The 25202-nt window shown below is 39.3% G+C and overlaps 1 protein-coding gene across 1 annotated transcript in view; it reads right to left on the reverse strand.

Moving 5' to 3' along the window:
- Window positions 1-25202, reverse strand: part of dnah2 (dynein, axonemal, heavy chain 2) — a 149480-nt gene that overhangs the window by 93895 nt on the left and 30383 nt on the right. The window contains exons 10-26 of the mRNA XM_083541395.1: window positions 23468-23555; window positions 22286-22491; window positions 20492-20621; window positions 18995-19177; window positions 17017-17231; window positions 16064-16210; window positions 13913-14069; window positions 11807-12046; window positions 11454-11642; window positions 9724-9871; window positions 8982-9174; window positions 5466-5666; window positions 4695-4851; window positions 4383-4557; window positions 1886-2049; window positions 963-1124; window positions 348-451 (exon numbers count right to left, since the gene is read on the reverse strand). Of these exons, the coding sequence (XP_083397521.1) occupies window positions 348-451; window positions 963-1124; window positions 1886-2049; window positions 4383-4557; window positions 4695-4851; window positions 5466-5666; window positions 8982-9174; window positions 9724-9871; window positions 11454-11642; window positions 11807-12046; window positions 13913-14069; window positions 16064-16210; window positions 17017-17231; window positions 18995-19177; window positions 20492-20621; window positions 22286-22491; window positions 23468-23555 (2859 nt within the window). The remainder of the gene's footprint in view (window positions 1-347; window positions 452-962; window positions 1125-1885; window positions 2050-4382; window positions 4558-4694; window positions 4852-5465; window positions 5667-8981; window positions 9175-9723; window positions 9872-11453; window positions 11643-11806; window positions 12047-13912; window positions 14070-16063; window positions 16211-17016; window positions 17232-18994; window positions 19178-20491; window positions 20622-22285; window positions 22492-23467; window positions 23556-25202) is intronic.

Genomic DNA, 25202 nt, shown 5'->3' on the forward strand with positions numbered 1-25202 from the left:
ATCTATCTATCTATCTATCTATCTATCTATCTATCTATCTATATAATTTTTTTTTTATTATTATTTAATTAAATATATATTAAATTCTAAAGCTGAGTTCGGTCTCAATAAATGAATGTCATTTGTGTAACAAGGGTAATTTAATAAAATTTAAGAAATATACAATTTAATAAACCGACCTCAAATGATTAAGAGCCATAACATCTGAAAATTATTTTAGTTTGCCCTCTAATATTTAAATGACGAATAATAATAATAAAAAAAACCGAATAAAATGATACTGTGAAATTTGTTCTGACAGCCCTTGGGGTATGTGTGTGCCCGGGTGATTCATCTGGAAGGCTTACCTCTCTCTCATAGCTGGATTTTTCAGGTGTAAGATGAGCGGAATGGTTCTTTTGAATTGCTCGATCTTGTTCTTGGAGAACTCCAGGATGTCCCATTGTTTATCCTACAGTGACACAGCAACGGTGAACTTTACTATAAAACAGTACATCAAAACCCCGCTCACACAACACCATCAGTCTCTTCACAAACACTTTAATCATCACTATCCCACCGCAGGCTAAATCATTAAGAGCTGAGCAATGCACCATGATCCACTGATCCCCAGTCAGTTGAAAAGTGCACCCAGGGGGCCTCAATCATGCAGGTGTTTCTAATCTGCTTAAAGCTAATGACAGTCTAATGACATCGAAGTTACTGAGAAGTGAAACTAAATTAGCTTTAGAGGATAATTAGCTAAACAAAAGCGTGTATATCAAGCATTAGACAGAGTGTGAAGTGTGTATAAGGGAAGGGGCCTTTAAAAGCACTTTGGTCAAACTGATAAAGGAAATGTGTATGGAAGCTGAACAGGAGTAAGTAAAGTTTATGGACATAAACAATACAGGAAATCTAAGTGGATCTTAATGTACAGTATGAATGTAGAATAAGTTCAAATTAGATGAATGGAAACCTACCTTAAGGTCTCTACTAAGCATGTGGAGTTTCTTAAGCATGGTATGAGCTGTGATTTCCATATTTTCAGTCTTAAGAGTATCGAACTGTTCAGACTTCCATTCATTCCAATGGGTTTCCCATTGGTCAGTGATCTCCCACACCTGCTGCAGGTCAGCTAGGTCCTACACACAAACATACACACACACACAAATCAAAATGCAAATAAGAACACACAAGGTTCTACCACTACTATGAATATCAAGAACGAAACAATGGAACATGCTGAAATATTCCTTCATACACATTTTTGCCCAAACCAAAACTACCCTATTAACTAGTCTTATTAATGTCCTTGAGACGTTACAAAGCACTACAGGATTGTACAAAACATTTGTTTTCTAATAGGAATTTTGTCTTAAATGTTTAATAATGACCTCTGCATTGTTCAGTAAAATATTTAGATTCCCTACTTATTTTTGTATGTAAGTAAAGAAGGTAAAATTATGTAATAGACCCCTTTTTAGACATGAAGGAAACTGGCTGTCAGGGATTACCTGCACATACTGAAGCCAGTGTGACAAAGTGTGCAGAAGAACAGCCGCAGTTTCTCTAAAACGCTTAGAAAAACTCCCTATCCAATTTCCTCATAAAACTGTACAAAGTGTACTGGTTTCTACTGATGCATTTTTTAGACAAAGGGCTGTCATAGCAAATAATGACTTTGTTTAGTTTATGGGTTATGGGAATTTCTAAATAGTCTAAATAATAGAAACACATTTTCTTTACAGCATTTCTGTGGAAGACTACGACACAGTCTGATTTTTGTCACTCTTTTATTTCTTTTTTGCAGGTACCTAGTACTTTTATACAGCGGTGTAGAAGATTGTGTCTAACAAGCTGTAATGAGCGTCCTGGTAAGTTAGTAATTGCAATTAATAGACACCTTTTCCAAGCTCTGTATGTCTTTGGAAGCGGGTTGATCGATCAAAAAGACGCCAAGGCCACGGCATATTGTGCTTTCTTCTTCCTTCAAAGATTCCAGCTGGGCTTTCAGTGATGAGACATACTCAAGGGCTTCTCCTGAGCTTGCATTACTGCCAAACGGACCTATATCCACACACACACACACACACACACACACACACACAGACACACAGACACACACACACACAGACACACACACACACACACACACACACACACACACACACACACACACACACAGACACACAGACACACACACACACACACACACACACACACACACACACACACACACACACACACACACACACACACACACACACAGAAAATCAGACAGACAGAGAGGCAGAATTAATTACCAGAAAAGGATTTACAAAAATACTCAAATCTATGAGAGAATAGCTTTTGGGTGAAATACACACTTTTCAAATTTAACACAAAAGCCATTATGAAATGACAAAATGATTACCTGTGAGGTGTGTGTGTGTGTGTGTGTGTGTGTGTGTGTGTGTTGGGTATTAAAGCATAGCATTAAAAAAGTTGTATTAATAATTATGTCAAAGGAATATTCTCAAAAGATTCATAAATCAAATGTGTGTTTGAGTGTTTGATTGTGTGTATGAAAGCTTATTTGATCTAACATCACTCATCACTTCATAACTCTTCACAGGACTGAAAGACACACTAATTCATTGTTTATGCACATGTGCACGCACACACGCAGTTGTTTGTAAGTAGCATCGGATTCTTTGTTCCTCGAACTGCTGTTCATGTTGTGTGGGACATCCGAGTTTGGTTTAAAGAAAAAGTCAAATGCGCTGTATTAAATGCCGCATGCACAATAATTTTTTCCCCGTAAACAGGAAGTTAATCTGTGAAGATATCTGGGGGAGATCGGGGAGGCACCTTCACAGGATTTGTGCAGTGAGTGCTGGCCAGCATGATATTTTTTTTGGAAGCGGTGGTTCTGTCTGGAATGCTAATTTCACTGGGCACAAAGCTGCTTCCTGGCCTCATTAACCTGCTGGAGTCAGCCATTGTTTTCCAGAACAATCCAATCAAATCGTCCTCAATAAGTTACAGCTTCCATTCGAATGTGGAACAGAAAGAAGGTGTGGGAAATAATGTGGGTGAAAGTCGACTGTGTTTGCGATGGCAAGGGTTTTTCCGAAACCGTGTTTGTTTCTGAAAGGCAAACTTTACAGATAAAGACAAATCGGCAAGTATGGAGAAACCAGCCGACTGCACACGGCTATCTACGGTCATGCACATGCAAGCAAAAAAAAAAAAAAAAAAAACTAGGGGGAAAGGAGGCAGGGGTGCGAAAGGTGAAAGAGAGAAATCAACGAGAAGGATAACACAAGGGAAGAAAAGTAGGACAAGAGCTTTGTCCTCTTTGATACTCTTTTGTCACAGTATATCTTTGTTGTTAGTCCAAAAGAAAAAAAAAGAAAAAAAGCAGTGAACATGAGTGGAGGAAAAAGAGAAACTTTTCAATCTTATTTTAATGGATGCGGAGAACAAATAGGAGATAAACAATAGTAGACGAACGAGGAATGAAGGAGGTGGGGAAAACGCGTGCAGAATGTGAAATGAGGGAGCAAATCGGCATACGGCGTTCGGAGAGAGAGAGAGCGCGCGAGCGAAGGAGAAAACCAAATGAGACTCGGGAAAATGAAAAGTGGGCGAAGGAGAAAAAGTGTGTGTGTGTGGGGGGGGTGTGTGTGTGTGTTGGGGGGGGGGGGGGGGGAGTGTGAAGAATTACACCGTGCTTAATTATGCTCTGGAGAACTCTTTTTGCGTCTGCAGGAGGGTGAATGGCATGGGACTCATGTAGAGAGGTGACCTAGAGCTGTGGAGGCTTGCGTAGATATGGGACACTCGGTGGGAGGCTTCGGTTGGTGCTGACCACCAACCAGCTCTACGTGCCTCTCTCAGCACGGTAAACATAACCTCAGCAACATGCTCGTCTTTCATCTGGCCACACAGTATCCACTTTTAAATGCCTGGATCGGAAAATTTGCATTTGCTCTGTTAAGCCTGTAAGATGCGATAACAATACTGCAACCGATCATGCCGTGATACACATCGGTTTCAAGAAAACGATCAATAAAATCAGAGGTATCAAAATGTGGTTTTATGACATAGCACTGTCAAATTCCCCAATGTAACAGATCAGAAGGTGTTTCTTATTTTTCTATGTTTCCGAAAGCAGCTCTGACTGTGTTGCCAGATGTTTTCTGGTGCTGCTACAAGTGAGAACAGCCACAAGAGTATTTATAAACAAATGAAAAAGCGTTGGCAAATAGTGGAAGTATAAGAGGAATAAAGCACTTCATGATGAGCTTCAAACTGCCTCACATCAGCCTCTTGTTGATTGTGTTCCTTATCATGTAACGTAAAGTGGTGTGTATATGTGTGTGTGTGTGTGTGTGTGTGTGTGTGTGTTACAGTACCTGTCTTCTTAAAATCTTGCACAATAGACTGTGTCTTTTTTTTGAAGTCCCCAGCAGAAATGATAAAATTGCTCTTGAACTTTTCCTTATGCTCATTCAACATGACTTCGCTGTCAATGAGAACCTGCTGGAACCACTCCCATTTACCATTTACACCATCCATCATCTGCTGAATCTGCAAAGATTGAAAGAGAGAGGATGAGGTCAAAAAACACCACCATTGATGAAAAATAAAGTCAGAATCCGCGAGGATCATGCTTTAAATACTGTATATAAATGTGTGCTGTCACTATTTCTGTATATGACTCTTACTTCAGGTTCCACCGGGACCTCGTATTTCTCCAAGACAGCAAACTGATCTTGAATGGGATGAATCTTGCTCTCTGTTTTACTTAAATCCTCACGCAAGGTCTCCAGCAACTTCAGACCGTCCACCAGCTCATCCAGAGTCTGAGGAGCCTTGGAGAGCCTGAACACACAAACACACGAATGTTAATGTCTTTTGCGTTTTCACTAGAATTCACTAGAATTATCCCGCATTGATACGACATATGGACAAAAGTATTGGGACACCTGACTTTCCCACCCACATGTGGTTCTTTCCCAAACTGTTATTGAAAAGCTGAAGGCACACAGTTGAACAGAGTGTGTTCAACTGTGTGCCTTCAGCTTTTCAATAACAGTTGAAAACTGAAGGTCCTATGAAGGTCTGCTTTGCATGGGTTGGAGTGGAAGATCTTCTGCTATGGAGCTCTGACCTCAACCCCACTGAACACCTTTGGGATGAATGTGAATGCTGACTGCACCCCAGGCCTCCTCACTTTACCCTACACCAGTACCTGACTTTACTAACACCCTTGTGTCTGATGGACACAAATGTTCACGAGCGGAACCTTGTGGAACCAGAAGAGTGGAGGGAATTATAAGAGCAAATTGGGACTAAATGTGGAATATGACCAGTGCCTCAAAAACTTTTGCCAATATAGTTAATGACTATTATTAGTTGCTGTTTTGAAATTATCGACATATCGAAAAAAAAAAACTCCTAGAACATCGATAAAAAAAAACAGCCCTAAAACACACCTTTGTGCACTGTCTTGAAGGTAGCAGTGCAGCTCTTTGAGGCTGGTGATAGCCGTGAGGCTGAGTAGCTGGGTAAATTTGTTCTGCCACTCATTACAGTGCTGCAGCAGAGAGAACTTCAGTGGGGAGCAGTCCAGCAACACAAACTGCACACTCAGCGCAGTTTCCTCCTTCTGCACGTTATTTGCCACCTCTGCGTACCTGAAAAGAAAAAAAGAGGCAAAAAGTGAGAGAAAATAGAAGCGAAATGTGTGATGAGGTTCAGAGGCGTTAATGACTGACGGCAGCATTAAAAAAAAAGCACACCGATATCAAAGATGTGTGTTGTGCTGAAATTTATGATAATCTTTTGATTCCAGTGGGTAAATACAGTTTCAGTTTACATAAGCAAATTATGTCATACTGAATGTTTATAACATTCTAATGTAGACAATTTGCACAATGGATTTACTCACAACCAGAACGCAGATCAATAAAAATAAAGTAAACAAAAACAGCTTTATATCAGTATGAGCACCTCATGTGCAGCAGTTTAATCTGTCTATTGTTTCACAGTGCATCTAAACGCTTGAATATAATTGGTCAAAAAGGTTGCATTATATTCATATATGTTCATGGACATGTGAATGTTTATTTGTTAATTTCAATGTTAATTGTATAGTTACAACTTGTACTGTACACACACAAGATTTCAAATAAAACAAGGAAGTAAAAATTATCTTTTTTTCTTTTTTTTTTGTTATAAAACATTTACTTAATAGATTTACAGGTTGTAAGCACTTTGTAACAGTCGCAAAGCTTTGCAAAGTTTATCAGCACAGGAAAGTATTCAGGATACAGTGTATGCTTTTCGGTTTCTCAGTAAAATCATTCTCATTTTTTTTTTTTTTCTTTTGCGAGAGAGAGAGAGAGAGAGAGAGAGAGAGAGAGAGAGAGAGAGAGAGAGAGCGAGAGCGAGAGAGAGAGATGCTAGTTTATCACAGCTATAACATAATTGAGAACAGGAACTCATTTGTCTCTCAGACGTTCCAGATCCAAGTATAAACCATTAAAATGTGTGACATTTCGTATGGTAATAAATTAAACACTGCAGTATTTCCCATATGGCTGTGGTATAAAGCAGAATAACACAATCCACACATACAAAAATAATGGGCTTTGAGGGTGTAGCAACACATGCATCATACCCTTTCCCCACGTGCATTATTTTAATTAACAGCACTGTCTATCGTGTCTTATGCTTAAGCCTCCCACCACTACCTGCCCCCACTAAAACAAACCATGTACAAGGTCTCCAGATAAATGAGTGTACTTGTGTTAAAGACAAGCACAAAGAGGTGTTTTGACAGTGTGAGTTAAACACGCCTGTAACCCTCGTTACAGATAACGTCCCCATGACTCGTGTTTAATGCAAGTAACCAAAACATGACTTTTAGACACAATTTGAAATTATATTTTGTTATATTTAGTTGCTATTTTAACCCGTATGCTGTATACGCAGTTTGTAAAATTGAAAAAATCTTCAAACAGGCTAATGCCATATATATATATATATATATATATATATATATATATATATATATATATATATATATATATATATATATCTCAGAGATGCAATGGATCGCGGCTGATCCCTGATCCGTATAGTTCAGCATTGTGAGTTTAACCGCGGATTAATCGCTCATTTTTTGTACGATCGCACAATAAAAGACCCCTGCCAATATTGCTTTTTAAGTCATTATCTAACTACACAGAGCGCTCATGTGTTCACGTGGACCGGACATGTTAAACCGTCAACAACAAGGGCTAGCGCAGGAGCAGAAGAACTTGAAAAGCCTCCTGCATCATTCAAAATGTCCTTGCTGAAACCTTGCTTATAATAAATGGAAAGCGAATTATATTTATCACCTCCACTTTTTTTGCTGATCTGAAAAATGATCCGATCTGTGAGTTTTGTGATCAGTTGCACCAATACACATTCTCACACACACACACACACACACACACACACACACACACACACACACACACACACACACACACACACACACACACACACACACATTTATAAAGTCACAGAAAACTGTTTGACTGTAATAAATAATTACAAATAGTAATAATAAATGGTTTAAAATTGATTATCAAGTTAGGAACTCAATAGGCAAGAGAAAGCAGATCCCTAAAAATACCATATTGACATTGTGTTTGACTCCGTGAAGGAGCCCTGAGCACAATTTTTCATAACATTGATTACTTTTAAAGGGCAAAAAACTACATCAACGAAGACAACGTAGACCTGACTGCATGAAGGCAATGAATGCCTGGGCATGCCCGTTAAGTTTGTGCTTCACAACACAAACATGCACGCACCTTATTGATGTGCTGAGCTCAGTCATTAAAGGCCTCTAGCCTTAATACACACAACATTGATATGGCAATGATCTACATAAAAGGGTGTGACGTTAGAAAAACGTCTATACGACAGTATTGCGGAAATATTCTTTTTTTTTTTTTTTTTACAAATATTGTCAATATAAAGAACGAGTATACAATTTTTGAACATGAGGGTAGTGCAGGTTGTGCTGTGACTAATGCTCATGGTTTATAGAAGACCACTCCGAGCTTGAAACAAAAGCATGACTGTGCAGTCAATGGAGAACTTTACAGGCAGCCAAGGTAGCCTGAGTAAGACTGGGGTAATGTGGAATGAATTGTTTTTTTCTGAGAAGGAAACAGGTTGCTGCATTCTCAACCAGGAGCAGCAGCTTCCTCACACGAGCAGGCAGACAGCAACATGCAACATTTGTCTGGAATTTAGAATGAATGAAAGCTTGCACTAGTTTCTCAGCGTCATGTCGAGCTAGCAAATGTATTATTTTGGGTAGGATATAGCCGCTTTAGAGGCATTGGTTATAAAGGGATAACCTCGAATCCAACGGTTTTGAGACCCTAATGCCAAAAAAAAATAGTATAAAAAAAAAAAACCTCAGCACCCAACATAAGAATTTGTTTTAAATCATTATTTCGAAGAAGGACATTTCTATTTATCCAAGCAGGTATTTGACATCTTTTATTCGGCTTCTCCCATTAGGGGTCGCCACAGCGGATCATCCGTATTCATGATCCGCATGTTTGATTTGGCACACGTTTTTACGCTGGATGCCCTTCCTAACGCAACCCTCCCCATTTATCCGGGCTTGGGACCGGCATTAAGAGTGCACTGGCTTGTGCAACCCTAATGGCTGGTGAGAGCGCTGCATGCTAACCACTAGACCACCAGGGAACCTAAGCAGGTATTTGACATAATTGTTCATTTTGCATAGCGATGCTCGATCTGGCCAAAATAGGAAATAAAATTGTGTAGAATGGTGTTTGCGATTATGTCCAATGGGCTTCAGAATAATAAAGGATCTGCAATAACCTCATTTATGCTAATATCATGGCAAAAGCGGTCAGAACACGAAGGAACGTGAAGAAGCGAGCCAAATGAAGAGCGCGTTAAAGAATGAATACCTTGCTATGTCAGAATCGAAAGTTGACACGGAAGGGTTGAGGTTTTCATATCGTTGAATGAAGGGGTCTTTCTTGATCTCCCAGATCTCACGATGCTTATGCCAGTTCTTCAGATAGGCCTGCAGGTGTGTAGCATTTACAGTCATACCTCCAGCTATTGCAGTTTGAATCTTACAGATCTCTTCATCCTGCTCTGTAAAGGAAGAAGGAAAAAAAAATTTACATATCGCATTAAACAAGATTTTGCATTCTCGCTCAGCGCAACATTTAAGGTCCAAATGCTAGAGTCTTTCCGCCAAAAAAAAAAAAAAAAAAAAAAAAAGAAAAGAGTAGTTCACACATACGCATACTGAACTGACGGTGCAAATGCGAGTGTGAAAACACCCTTGCGTAACCTCGTACAGGGTTAAAAAGATCTCTTTATCCTGTGCTCTACATGATGGCAATTAGATGTAGGGTCCATCCTAATAAGACGCTTAATGCAGAGAGCCTGGTAAATTTTAATGCACACAATTAAACGAGGAAAGACATAAAAACGAGGGAAAGAGAAGCCAAGAAACCGAGGACTAATGAGGGTGAAAGGGAGACTGAAAACCTGAACCTAAATGAAATGAAGAAATGCTCAGTTCTAGTCCACGTTTATGTTCAAGCCAGAATGTGTGGTTTAACAGGAGGGGATGGATGAACAGGAAGGTCATTGCACAGCACAGGAACTGAAAAGAAAGAATCACAGAGGATTTACCAATTATTAGGTGAGTAGGTTTTCTTTGGGAGCGCGTGCGTGTGAGGAGGTCAGGCAACCGCTTGAAGCCTGAAACCGTGTTGAAGAGCTGAGAGCCGATGCTGTTTACCGTCTGAGCCAGCTTTGGCAGAGTTGGGGAGAAGTCCACCTGGAGATGGAACACACACATACACAAACGATGATAGAAGACTGTGTAGCCTTGTGTGTAAACTACGACTAGCACATCTGCATGTATGAATCTGGTCTGCTATCACGCAACATGATGACCCTGAGCAAGATTTATTATATATAATGTATGTATAAATGTATGTGTCCATAAATACACTATATATATATATATATATATACACAGACAGACAGACAGACAGACAGACAGACAGACAGACAGACAGACAGACAGACAGACAGACAGACAGACAGACAGACAGATAGATAGATAGATAGATAGATAGATAGATAGATAGATAGATAGATAGATAGATAGATAGATAGATAGATAGATATTCCCCCAAAGTGTTTACATCAGCTTGTATAAGCTAAAAATGTGGGTGTGTTGTTGTACATGGGTAAGTGAATAAGTCATCTAGTATATCTCACATATCTATTAGCAGGTGCTGCAGTGATAGCGTAATAAAAGCATTCTATCAAAATTAAACGAGAATATTCTCTATATTTGTGATGGCCTTTAAATGTTGCCTCTTCATGAAGCTATCCTGCACTATCTTTGCCTGTTTTCTAAATGCAATTCAACTGTTCAAAAAAAAAAAAAAAAGATATTCTGAAGTACAAAAAAAAAAAAGGTGACAAATCCTAATACTACTATGGTTTATATTCACTATTTGTCAGTGGATGTTATTCTCTTTTGTGACAAGATGATTTTTGCTAATAGCAACATTAATTTTCTAACTCAAACAAATCCTGGGAACGGAATACATTGTACACTATATTGCCAAAAGTTTGCGGACACCTAGTCATGAGTACTGTACGTGCTGTTTGAGCAGTGCTTTCAACATTTCCACGTAATTCCCTCCACTCTTCTGGGAAGATGTTCCACTAGATTTTCAGACACAAGGGTGTTAGTAAAGTCAGGTACTGATGTAGGGTGAAGTCAGGAGGACTGGGGTGCAGTCAGCGTTCACATTCATCTCAAAGGTGTTCAATAGGGTTGAGGTCAGAGCTCTATAGCAGGAGATCTTCCATCCCCTGCAAAGCATAACTTCATGGAGTTTGCTTTGTGCACAGGGGAATTGCCTACTGCATCCAAAGACACGCTGGACAATGGTGTGCCTTTGGCTTTGCGATAACAGTTTGGAAAACAACTACATTTGGCTGGGAAAGTCAGGTGTCCCAATACTTTTGTTCATATAGTGTAAGAAATTAATTTAGAGACTACAAAATGAATGACGCAAAACTTGGCAATTAAGAATGAATGGAAACATTTTCTGACGTGAATTTAAAAATGAACTAAAAAATTTGACTTCAAATTAGTGTCTTATTATTCTGTGGCTGTGTGATTTCCTTACCAGCGGATGTATTTCAGCGCATAGAACGAATCTTGTGTTCAAAGATGTTATGCATTATACATTAATTTAATAATGAAATAAAAACTGTGCATCCACAGATCTCGTGTCTTTCGAAAATATTTCGCAAATAAAACTTTATGTAAGTGAACGTTGTGTTTATGGGTGTATTTTGTATGTGCAGAAATCTTTTTTTTTTTTTTTTTTTACCTGTTCACTAGACCCGGCTGTATCTTGCTGCAGAACCACCTGTAGTCTGAACAGAGGGTCGGGGGAAGTCTTGCTGTCTCCATTTATTGCTTTAGAAAGTGCCTGTAAGGAGCACTTAACGTTCAGACGCAAAGCCTCTTCTACCATAAGGTCCATCTTGTCGGTGTACGTCACCCAATGTTGCTGCACCTGAAAACATATACACCACACAAACATACACATTTACACTTTACCATCTGCTGGCTAATACATGCACACACTTATAAGCTGGATGAGTCAAGCACTTGTTCTTGGTATGCATTAACACCCAGGTGGAACTCCATAAATGACTAAAATCACAAACCGACGCTTACATTTGGCCCATCGTTGCGAAACGTCTCGTAGATCTTGCTCATGATGTCCACAATATCTTTGTATGCAGTTTGGAGTCGGCGCAGCTGGCTTTGCTGATGTTCCACTTGGACCTTCTCAAACTCCAGATCGCTGTACACTGTCTTGCCGTCCACATGCACCAGCAAGAGCTCACTTATCTCTTTACAGCGCTGAGTGATGGCCAACTGTGCAGCCTTATACTCAGCTACTAGTAATTGGACCTGTAGTGAAAAGAATTCAGAACGTAAGAGAAAGAGGACGAGAACGAGTAAAAGGAAAGAAAATCCACGCCAGGATTTGTTTCCTACACGATTTATTTGCACTCTTTCTCTGCTTATTTTAACTGAGCACATTACACAGGGAGCGCATCGTTTTCAGCCGCTCATAACACATGCCGAACGCCATATCAAAGGAGACAGGTCTTATACTTAAAGCATCGTGCAAGCTGTGGAGCGCTGGTGTTTCTAAAACACTGTATAAGGGTTTCTGGGCTTTTCCCCCCTTTGAGACGAGACTATCATTCTGAGACTAATCTCCTTCTCACTCACAGCTTCACATCCAGCTTCCCATATCTGGATTTCATAGCTTTCATAGGATAAAGAATTTAGCAAACGAATGAGCTTTGAGGCTTTGATGATGAGAGATGGTATAAAGCCATATGTGTGTGTGCGTGTGTGTGTGTGTGTGTGTGTGTGTGTGTGTGTGTGTGTGTAATGCTAGTTTCCAAGCCTCTTCCCTACCATGCCATGCATATGTCTCAACACACTGCTCCTGTCCTGCTCCTGACATCATGCCCCACCAATGCCTGATAATGACATGATCTTCCCCATAATTCCCACTGACTTTCTCATGCTCTTTCCCTCTGTATTAATTTTTTTTTCGTGTGCTTTTGTGAGAGAAAAAGCCTTAGTGATGGCAGTGCACCAACGCTGGCTCGCTCTCACTGTGAATGCTGAGGTTTTTCATGCTGAGCAGTGCCTGAGAAGTATTTAATACACAAGATGAGAAAATCATGTATCTGCCTCTGTGTGTATTACATAACTGCCATTTTCCCCCCATTTATAAATTCAATTATTCATTCATCCTCAGTAACCACGTTAGCCTGGTCAGGGTGGCAGCAGATCTGGAGAACACTGAGGGAAATATACACATTCACACAGTCATTCATGCTTGATTTGTATTTTACAGTAGCCAATCCACCTACATGCAGATTTTAGAAATAGGGAAGATACAAGGGAAGGAATCTGTAGGAAACCCACATGCAAATTGGAACGATATAATAATTGAATATTAACTATTAGTTTTAAGAAAAAGCTACTAATAAAAACAGGAGCAAAAACATCAGTATTTGCTTTAGTCTTAAACATATTACATAACTAAAACCCTGTCCAAGAGCAAAAAACACTTAATAAAAGCCTTTTGCAGGTTGTCTATTTGAAATATTTTTGAGATCAGTACACTATATATATATATATATATATATATATATATATATATACAGTATATATACACACACACACACACACACACACACACACACACACACACACACACACACACACACACACACACACACACACACACACACACACATATCATCATATACAGAACTATTAGATTCAACTTTGGCTCAGTCTGGAAAATAGCTTAGTTACACTATTTTCCTCAGCCTTTTCCTTTCCCAGAAATGTGATCCCTTCTTCTCTAAACTAATTGTTGTGCATCGCTAGGTGTGTCTGGCTGCTTGCCCGGTGCTCCCTACACACCAATTTGTCAAAAGAATCTGATATTTTACAGACTTCATTGAAGTTAAATGTTGTGTTACTGTTTTGTATGGGTGCCTTAAGACTCTTTTGTCATGTACTAATACACACTGCCTTCCAAATCCTTGTTTCCGGAATGCTTAAGGCCTCTGAAGAGCATTGTTTTGGAAAGGTCTCCAGGAAATAATTCATAGCTGTTCCACTAATGCTTTCAGAACACTTCTTTTTTAAGTATCTGTTCTATTTAGATCTTCCTATTATCACTCATACTCATTCGCTGGCATGTGATACCCAGTTCTGAGTTCGGAAAGGTTTAATGCTGACCTTGTTGGCATGAAGTCTGCAATCGCTGATAAAGATGCTGATTGGTTCTTTAGAGGACCACGTCAGTTTGGACATGCCTGGCTGTATCTTCTTATCTAAGAATTGAATACGCTCCTGAAATAAGCCCAGTGTCTCAGGAGAAAGGGTTGCAACGATCCTGTTGAAAAGCACAAATGTGTATGTGAGCATTTATCATTTTTTTTATTCACACACAATACCAGCACGGTCATTTTTGCTGCATTTCACAATAGCATATAAGACTGTTTCATAAACACAATGACACAAGTAATTTATTATTTAATAACAATGATCGATTTTAAGACAATAAAGTCCAGATGGAAATTGTTGGAATTTGTTCAGTTTAAGTGTTTATTTTCAAATGGCATCTCCACAATGCAATAAATGTGGTGACAATATGGTCCTGATGATTCACTGGGTCTCACTCAGAACTACAATGGGTACTTGAGTCTGAAGTGCTGGTTGTGAGTGTATGCGAGTTTGTGTGGGTATTAAAAAGCTTATGTGAGCAATGTAGGATGTTATAATACACTAGCGAGATGGTCAGGGACGTGAGTGTGAGTAGTTTTTGCATAGAGGTTTCGTATTAAAGCAAGTGTTTAAAGCTTGTGAAACTTTCAGCGCTTACATGTGCATGGTAACCTTGAAGTAATAATAATAAAAAAAACAAAAAAAAACCATCTGGTTTGAAACGACACGTACATCAACTAAACTGATTTGATTTTGATTAGGCACTTTAGAAGTGTTCCGATATACCGTGTTGCTTGTTAGCCTGAATAAAAAATGTATTTGAATCATTGAAATCCCTGCTATAGAAACGTAGTAGCAATCTGGTGTGAGTTATGCTGTTTGTATTGTTCCATGGGATAGCAGGATTCCAGGAAAAACACTGTTGCTATGCACTGGACCAATCATTTAACAATTTTGCCTGAAGGTGTAATAAATAGTTCATGCAATTCTACATCGATGAAAGCACACGTGCACTATACGGACGCAAGTTTGTGACCTTCAAATTTGCATATCTTTTTTGAACATCCCAGTCAACCTTTAGTCTCTATTCACTTTGATAATAACCTCCACTCTTCAGGAAAGATGTTGCACTAGATTCTGGAGTGTGGTTATCGTGCTCATTCACACACAAGGGCGTTAGCAAAGTCAGGTACCGATGTACCTCCAGTGCAGTCAGCGTTCCAATTCATCCCGAAGGTGTTCATTAAGGTTGCGGTCAAATCTCTATGAAAGGCCAATCAAGATCTTCCACTCCAACCCATGTTAGCCGTAACATGGAGCATGATTTGTGAGCACTGTCATGCTGGAACAGGTTTGGGTCTCCTAGTTCAAGTGATGGGAAAATCTAATGTTACCACATCCAAAGAGATTCTATACAATTGTGAGTCTCCAACTTACCACATATGACTGCGAAAGTCAGGTGTCTCAATGCTTTTGTCCATATAGTGTAAATTTTAGATATGGTGTGCGCTAGATTTAATTCTCTGAGACTGATATACTATAGTCAGGTTATAACCTAAACAACCCAACTGAAACCTTAAGTGTCTTTTTTACTATATACTGGGCTCATTCTGAATTTTTATTTTTTATTTTTAAAGATAAATACACACAGAAGTGTGTTCACCAAAAAATTTGCTGGATTACACATAAAATATAAGGGCATAACTAAATATTTTGTCAGATAAAATAACATAAGGAAAGACCTTGTCGGATTCCAGTGCTGGATTTTTTTGGGGGGGCAAATTGCTGGAGAATGCAAAGAGTAAAATGTCATCCCTATTTAGTTTATTCTAACAAATGACTGTTTTTTGTCAAAATTCAACACAAAATGGATAAATGATGAAATGTTTTGCATCAAAGTAAATTTAAATACCAGTTTTTTCCGCATACTTTAACTATTTCGAGAACATAAAGTACCTTGTTTGAACCTTGAAACTATAAAGAAAAATCCGTATGATGAAACAGGGTGTAGTCTGGGATATTAATTATACACGATGTTGTTTTCCAAGAAAACAGGTTGATAGATAAGTGATAGTAAGAGTGGGCTCTTGTTAGGACACAGGAGATGCATATATAAGTGAGTAATATAAAGTAATATACATGTGAGATTTGTGCTTCACAGACCTATTGTAGTCTTTGACCAGGAGTAGGACATTCTCCCTCAAGATATGCAGATCCTCCCTGCGCTGAAAGAGCTCAGACACAAAGTGTGGGACCTCGAACTTTAGCCGCTCCCAGTATTGAATCTCATTTAACATCTTCAGAATGCTCCTAGATGACCAACACAAAAGCCGCATGAAAACAAATAATGAGAATGTAAGTGCCTGTGTATGTGAAGTCAACAGCTGATAAGATCTACAGTAATAACCAAATCATTTGTCCAGTGCGACTGAGAGAGTGCTAACGTACATCCAGTGGTGGATAACGTACATAGACGATGTATTTGAGGTAATTTAGAGATGCACTACGGTGTAAAATATGACTCCAGAAAAAAATAGCTTTCAATTGAGTAAAAACACAAAAGAATTTGCCTTCAAATGGACCTAAGTATCCAAAGTACTATAATTTATTACGGCTATAATGTTCCTATTATCACTTTTGTCAGAAGCCTCCTGCTTAATCAACTCAGTTTATGTGAAAGGACTGTAAAGTTACTTTTAGCAGAACGATCTATTCATAGAATGACATTAATGAGTAGAACACTGATTGATATCTATTCAAATTATCATGAGCCCAAAACCTTCTTTTTCAACTACTTCAAAATAATAGCGTAAATAAGGCCACGGTTGTTGGGGCAAGTTCTAGTCAGGGGTTTCTTTCATCATTTATCCTCTCAAAATGTTGTGTGTGCTGTTGAACTGATGCTGAACTGTATGTTCGTGCAAAGTAGAAAAACAAAGTGCACGCTCTTCCCTGATTGGTGGCTCGTTGCGTGTTTTATCCGCTCATAACTAAAAAGGAACGACTGATTTTGCTAAATTTAGAGTAAAAAGTATGATATTTGACTTTGAAATGTAGTGAAGTGAAAGTCTCCCCAAACAGAACTACTTCAGTAAAGTAAAAAAGGGGGCACATACTTGTTGAAATTGATATCCAGCATGCCTGTTTTCTCCTTGCAACGGGTCAGAAGAGGCTGGTCCAGTCCCTTGAGGTTATGCTGATCCAGACTCTGGCTCCACTCACTAAACAGCCTCCTGATCCTTTCATCCATTGTGTGTGTCAGCTGCTTATAAAACTCATGTACTTTCTGCCAAATTTGACCCTGTGGCTTGAATGAGGCACAATGCAGGTCCTAAAGTCACACAAATATGATCAGACACAAAAAAGCAAGGGAAGGGAAAAAAAAAAAGCCCACATGCTAATTTCTCAATGCCCACATGCAAAAAAGGAGTGGGTGAACTTCCACATATGGAATTCTGCACGCATCATTCTTACAAATAACTAAAAACTGCACAGGAAGCTCAGAGAGACAAACGCTCACAAGGTTTAGATCACGAAATCTAAAACACGCCATCGTGGAGCTATAAATTGCGCGAGTCTCTCCGAACATCTCGGAAGATTAACACGACTCAGATGACAAACATTGAGCTTTGGAGTTTGCCTTCTGTTTGCTTTTTAAAAAAAACTTTTTTAATCATCTTTACTGTGCAAGGAAACACGAGCTAATCATATCTGTGTGCAATTACGGCTCTCGGCTGGACTTAATTGTGTTCTTAATGAAAGCAGCCAGCTGAATTTATGCACAGCAGAGTCACCATGCTCAGCACACATACATACAGCATATAGAGTGAAACAAAGAAATATGTGGAGTAATATGTGGAAGAGGGAGAGAAATGCACAGAGAGATATGATAAAGAGATAAATGGAGAGGGAGAGTAAGTAAATGGGTGGTGGGGGTATAAGGGAGGGTGCGGGGTGTCCACGTGGTGAGTGGAGCACACAAGAGAAGCAGCTGGGTTTAATAGTGTTAAAGCCTGTGAGGATGGATGGTGTCTGGCTGAGCTCCAGCGGTCTTGGACCTGGCTGACCTCAGCAGCCCACACCTCACAGGTATTTGAAAAGCAGTTAAGCTGCACTGTGACACCAGCCAGTCTCAGATCAGTGGAGGGGATAGTCAGTAATCGAATTCATTTGTAGCTAAAGCCCTACAGAGCTCACCTACATGGGCTGATCAAGTCTGCGTACATGCCGGGTACAACCCAGGTAATAAGATCCTTTAGTCAACTTAATGCCTATACTGAGGCTTTATACACTAGGAAGGTTCATCTGCTCTTCAGTCTTCTGATGCACAGCTTCAAAAGACTTGTGACTGAACTAAATGGGCATACAGTATCTCTTTAGATGTTCCACACATTAATGACTGCTCCATCTGCTTCCATGCCTTCTTTTTAGAACCTTTACAGTGAGGTGCTTGCAATCCTGTGTACACATATGCTGCCAGAATTTTTTTTTTTTTTTATGTTTTATTCTCCTACAATTGTCCCTCTGCCTTTTTTTTTTTTGTTTGTTTGTTTTTATTTATTTGGAAGTAAATTGGTATGAGCTCTGACAACAGAGCGCTGACAAACCTACACGAAAGCAACAGATTTCCCTGGCTTCTTGAAAAATAAAACTTGATCTGTGTTTGCTGGGTGTGTATTGAATGGAGCACCTGGCTGCTTTTATTTAGCTTTTTTTTTTTGGTTTCGGATTTAAGAGGGAAATGATAGGCGTGGGAGTACAGCAGAAGGGCTAGTGTGGGGCAGCACTAGAAAGTGCCTAACTCTGGACCCGAGCTGGTTTCGCACTAGCACTTCTAAATGGATGTTTGGATGCAATGACCATCGAAACACTGCCTTTCGTGTCTTTTTTTTTTTCTTTTCCTTTTGTATTGATTTTTAAAGTAACCTCATTATATTATTAGACTTTCTACTACTTGACCAGCCATGTAATTATAAAATGGTCAACACCCACTGATTTAGACACCTGCTCTCTCTCTCACACACACACACACACACACACACACACACACACACACACACACACACACACACACACACACACACACACACCTACCTCCATTTGCCTGTCTATACGGTGGCGCATGGCTAGGGCCCAGTAAGCCTGGCCAGCATACTGAGGCATATGTGCAGAAGTGCAGACTTCCTCTTGGCCCAGCTTTTTTTTTACGAGCACCAGATCCTTATTGAACAGACTGTACACCTCCTTTGTCTGTTTGTCTAAAGTCTGCCTAATGGCCTAAGAAAGCAAGTGAGAGAACAAAAGCTCAGGAGAAAGATATTGGTTGAAAAATATATTTAAAAAAAAGCAAATAATAAAAAAGAAAAAAAAAAGAAAGAAAATGGTACAAGTTAAACCATGGTAATTACTGTAGGCTGAGGTAAATTGATCTTAATCACATATGCTGCAGATAACAAAGAAAGGGAGCACTTCAGCAGAGAGTATGCGTGCATGGGGCACTAACACCTGCTCTGAATGCCCTGCAAATGAATGAGTTTGGGGGGGAATAAAAGCTGAGCTGAGGGTTTGCTGAAGAAAGACAATAAGAGTTCCTGTGTGGTCTTGTAGTGAAAAGACTACCGGTGACTACAATAAATGTCAAAATCCCCTAAATCAAAGATTCTATTATATTCCAAGAAAATGGACTTTTTGAAAAATTGGGGTGTTTATAGAAGCGCTCTATATCCTTAGGCAGTGTAAGTTTAGTTAACATTAATGACTTTAATATATTATTAAGCATGCATATGATCAGACTTACGATAAGAAACTCAAGGCGTATTAAATCCTGCTTCCTGTTCGCTATCTTCAGCTAACCTCCGTTTCGAATTTGTTTCTTCAGTTGTGACCGTAGCAGTTTTCTGTACTGTCCAGGGACGGCCAGGTTGTGACCTGTGCATTAATGCAACCCCGCAAACCCTTACCACTGTCTCCTGGCTGCAATATTCACAGAACCTCAAATGTTTTTCTTGCTCATACTGCAGTCACTGTTTTGCTCCTGAATTGTCATCATGTAACATTGCATCATTGCCACTTCTGTTCTAATGACTAAAACGAAGTGGGAAGGAAGTTATTATACTAAATGATATAGCAAATCTGTCCAATTAACATTTTTATTCCTGCGTAAGCGTTCTGTTCATCCTCGTTCTAAGCGGAATCTGGATTTATTCGGCATTATCAAAAGCTGCTATTGTCACACACTGCCAGCAGCAGCAACACACACATGATTTCTGGCTTGAAATGTAGCATGAACTGTTACTTGAAGGTCAACCTGCACAACAGATTTCTCTTATATACAAATGAATTTTTGCACTGTTTTTTTGCACTGCATTGTGTTTGTTTATATATAGTCTTGATTATAGTTTTATAGTTTGTGTTGTAGCTCTATGTTGTTTAGTGTAGCACCAGGGTTCTGGAGGAACGTGGTTTTGTTTTTACTGTGTACTGTGTACCACTGCGTATAGTAGAAATGACAATAAAAGTCTCTTGACTTGACTTGACTTGAGTGAAAGTGAAAACAGGTGGGTGTGTGCGTAAAACTGTAAAAAGTAAGACCTCTCGTGTAGAAAACTGATAGAAGATGTTCAGCAGGTGAACTCCACTTTCCACTGTTCTAACAGTCAGAAAAGCTGAGTTGATCAGGTTCTGCATCATCGATTCAAGTTCCTTCACTGCTGATCGAAATCTTTAAAGGCACACACACACACACACACACACACACACACACACACACACACACACACACACACACACACACACACACACACACACACAGAGTAAATTATGGGATTAAAAAAAGACATAAACAGGAATGCCATTTTTGATATACATTCAAAGAGACAGTAAAAAGCATATGAGGCAGATGGAAATCCACACTAGGCACCATAAATAAATTCCTTTTTCCGACGCAGTAATCAAAAGCCAGCAACGCCACACGCCTCCGCGTATACACGATCGTGACGCAGATTGGTATTGTTTTAGTTGCTCTCAATATGCTGCTGTACTGTGTACCACCTGCCCCAGGCAGAAGCACAGCTGTTTGTCTTGGCAGCAACATCCTAACCCTACAACCTCCCTTGACCCCAATCCATCATCTTGTCCATCACGTCACATGCTGTCCTGAAGTTCGACAGGGCCTGTGCTTAACTGGGTGTCCCGCAGTCTCTGGAGGCTAATGGCAGACGTAAGGCCTCACACACAGTCTGATGTATACACTATATAAACCCTATTCACACGTTTAAATCAGGTAAAATTAAAGTAAAAGCACATTTCCCCCCAGCTGGACACTTACTATTAACAATAACCCTGAAATACACCCACACGCATTGTAATTACTTAGAGATTAAGACCACCTTATAAAGGAACATATTGAATTCATCATTATATAATGCTTAAATGGATACAAGTAAAAAAACACCTTAATAATGAAAATCCTATTCCAAAAGGTCCGGCATTTATATGACCATTTGCTCTTATAATAATCCTCACTCTTCTGAGAAGGCTTTCCACTGAACATTACTTAATGGATAACGGTCAGGCATAACATTATGACCACCTGCCTAATATTGTGTTGGTCGCCGCTTCACCATTGTTCCTTCCTTGGACCACTTTTGATAGATACTGACCACTGCAGACTGGGAACATCACACAAGAGCTGCAGCTTTGGAGATTCTCCACTCGTCTAGCCATCACAATTTGACAAACTCGCACAAATCCTTACGCTTGCCCATTTTTCCTGCTTCTAACACGTCAACTTTGAGGACAAAATGTTCACTTGCTGTCTAATAAATCCCACCCATTAACAGGTGCCATGATGAAGAGATAATCAGTGTTATTCACTTCACCACTCATAATGTACTAATGTCATAATGATCGTTGTAAATCCCTGTTTAGCAGATTAGGGTCAGCCATGATATGTCACCTAGAGCAGAAAGGGTTAAGTGCCTTGCTTAAGGGCCCAAAAGTGGAAGCATGGTGGTGCTGGGGCTTGAACTCCTGACCAATAATCAATATGCTATCACTGCCACCATTAGGGCAATCATGTGCATTTCTGCATTCAAATTAATCCCAAAGGTGATCAATGGGTTTAAGGTCAGGAACCTTTGATAAATATGTCTTCAAAGAGCTCACAAAAAAAAAAAATCTTACAGCATCTTACAGCTACAGCATACAAAAGACATTTGAAATAACCGTGCGCGTCCAAATTTCAGTTTAGTGAAGACCCAAATATGTATCTCAGTGTCCACATACTTTTGGTCATTACGTACACACAAGGCAATCTTGATCACAAAATAAATGTATTTAGCTCACAGGCAAAGACACAACTCCAAACACACACAAACATCTTACCTGGTGTAGGAATCAGTCCAAGTGGTATTTTTGAGGTCGAACATGGCCTCGCTCCCAGAATACAAGTTCTGCAGAGTCTTGTCAAACATAGCTTCAATATGCAGCAGTTTTCTGGTAATCTCCGGCCCCTGATGTCCCGCAAAGCACGGCAATGGCAGCTGTACACCCTCGTCACGACGGGCAAACTGCAGCTGACAGTCACACACCTGACAGAGAGAGCGAGAGAGACTGAAAAGTTTTTTCTTTAAAGGCTCATATTTATCCAAGTAAATAACTGAAATAACAATTGGCCGTATTCAATAATATTTTATGATCCAGTGTTTTGTTTCTATTATAGCACAGAGCTTAGCCAGCATTTACAATTACAAAATGAACAACTGACCATTTTGCTTTATAGCAATTTATAATTAGATTTAATGAAGTGTACATGAGACAAGTTTATTTCTGTTGCCAGTTATATATAGAGGCTACAAATAGTAATTCCCTCGTAAGCCACCGTTCTCTAGGCGTTAATAAGAATAAAACAAAACATAACTCCGCTTTTTACTACTATTTTAACAAGTACTGAAGATCTCTGTTCAGATTGCTTGCCTGAATTACGGATTACATTTTTACTTTGTTAATTAACATTTTTATATTTAAAAATTTAGATATATTCATTTTATATTATCTGCTACTTGTAGTGACCAATCTAAGGTGTTTCTCCATGTTGTAGTAGAATTATACTGAGTGAGAAGGAGTGATCAGTCCACAGTTTCATCTTCAACTGAGGGTTGAATCGATGTCTAGGACGCAATCCAGTTTGTGGCAAACTCTTAATAATATTAAAGCCACATTTGATATTTGATATTTGAGCTTCAGCCGAACCAGTTTACTACGATGCACAAGTGGAGGACGAGTGCAGAACAAACTACATTCTAACTGTTCGTCTTTTAAACGTAGCTTGCGTTATAGCATTTTTCCACCACGCAGGTTCACTAAAATGACTTCCTCCAGCAAATCTTTTAGCTTTAATTAAATCTATCTATATACAGTATATTGATAGGTATTGGCAATTGTTATTAAGTTTTTGCAATACTAATATACAATATATACACTTTATCTGCCATAATAGGCCTTTATAACATATAAGCCAGTCTTCTGTTCTTATATAATCCTGGCCTAGTGTGGCTCAATGATTACCTCAAGCAGGTGTGTACATCTCTGTATGAAGCCATGCAGCAGTGAGAAGTGGTTTTTCTGGCTGAGCACCAAGTCTTCTAGAGAATGGCTAATCCAGAGAAAAAAGAAGGGAACAATGAGAAAGACAGTGAGAGTTAATACATCATTCTCTGTGACATGAGTAAGCACCGGTGGAAAAAAAAAACTGGGTCTATATTTGCCATGTCATCGCTCCTTACAAGCCAATGTTTCAACTGTGTGTAGTAGAAAAACAAAACAGCAAACTGTCATCTATAACAGTGAAGGATAGGGTCAGAAATGATCTGTCATTGGCATAATTGCATCCGCCCAAGTTCTATATCAGCGAGGCTGCCGTTTCTCAGATTGCTTTTCACACTTCATTCTTTTCCTGATGGAAAGGTAATCCTCGGCACAGAGCACAGACAAACACGTTTAGCCAAGCTGTGCAGGGCAAAAAAAAAGAAAAAAAAAGAAAGAAAGGAAAGGGAAAATGCAAGCGCCACTTTTAGCGAGGTTGTTTCACAAAGCAATACGGAGAACCGAGGTGTAGGCACATGGCTGAGAGACACAATACATGACCGAATAAAACGCGGGAAAAAAAGAGACCTACTGAAAATGTCCCCGAAATTCATAATAGGAATAATAAAAAGATCTGAGCTCTAAAACAAATCAGCACAGTCTTCTTACTTCGAAACGAACTTCTTATAATCCCTAAAGCATAACGGCTTTGGATCAGCGACGCGAGGGGAAAACAAATAAGGATAAACCTAATCACAAAATAAAGTGAAAACATCCTAGATGATAACACATCGCAAAGAACTGATTAGAAATGCTTAAAAAGTTCAAATAAACTGTCTGAGCGGATCTACATCTCTGTTACACAAAGCCGATCCATCCAGTGAAACTAAAAATAGTAAGATGCCGACACTAAACATTATGGCTACCAATAGTATCATGATGCGTAACCACTTTCTGGCAGTTGGTCCTTAATATTTGAACAATTTATTTAGAATTAATGTAAAAAATAAGGTTAATGACTGATAGGACTAAATTAAAAAAGAGGACACCACATGCACTAAGAGGAACGTGATAACAGGACAGTTCAGAAGTATGAGTAGGCTTTTATGCATAGAGTTATTACACAAATTATAATGTGCATGACAAAATGATTTCACACAATTAACGCTGGCATTTAGAATGGCAGCATAATAAACACTGAACCGAATTTACAGTCATTTCAAATTGATTTATATCAAACCGAATTAAAACAGTCCTGTGCTGAAAGCCGAAAGGGGATTAGCAAAGTAGCAAGGCTGGAAGAATGAAGAAGAGGAAGGAAGTAATAATGGATTAAAAATGACTGACAAAAGCATAAAGACAAACAAACTAAAAAAAAAGGTTTGTGGGAGGCAGAGAGGCCAAAATGCTGTGTCTCTCCTTTATGTGTGTGTAGGAGAGAAGGGCCTCTACTGAGGGCAGGAGGTGAGAGGATTATGGGAAAAAGTGAGAAAGGAGTAGTTATATGGAACCAAACCCCCATTTACTGGTCATTTCTCTTTCTAGCGCTACAGTTCCAAGAAAACTCTTTGAAGCTCAGACAGCTTTGTTTCAGCACAGACACTGATAAGAAGCTGATGTTGAGATGCAACTTTTATCATTTTAAACAATGTGTTTTCCATTCATTTGCCGTTATTCCTCTCATGTGCATGGGGCTATATATATACGCACACACACA

The sequence above is a fragment of the Silurus aristotelis genome (genome assembly GCF_946808225.1).
Source record: "Silurus aristotelis genome assembly, chromosome: 5".
Lineage (NCBI taxonomy): Eukaryota > Metazoa > Chordata > Actinopteri > Siluriformes > Siluridae > Silurus > Silurus aristotelis.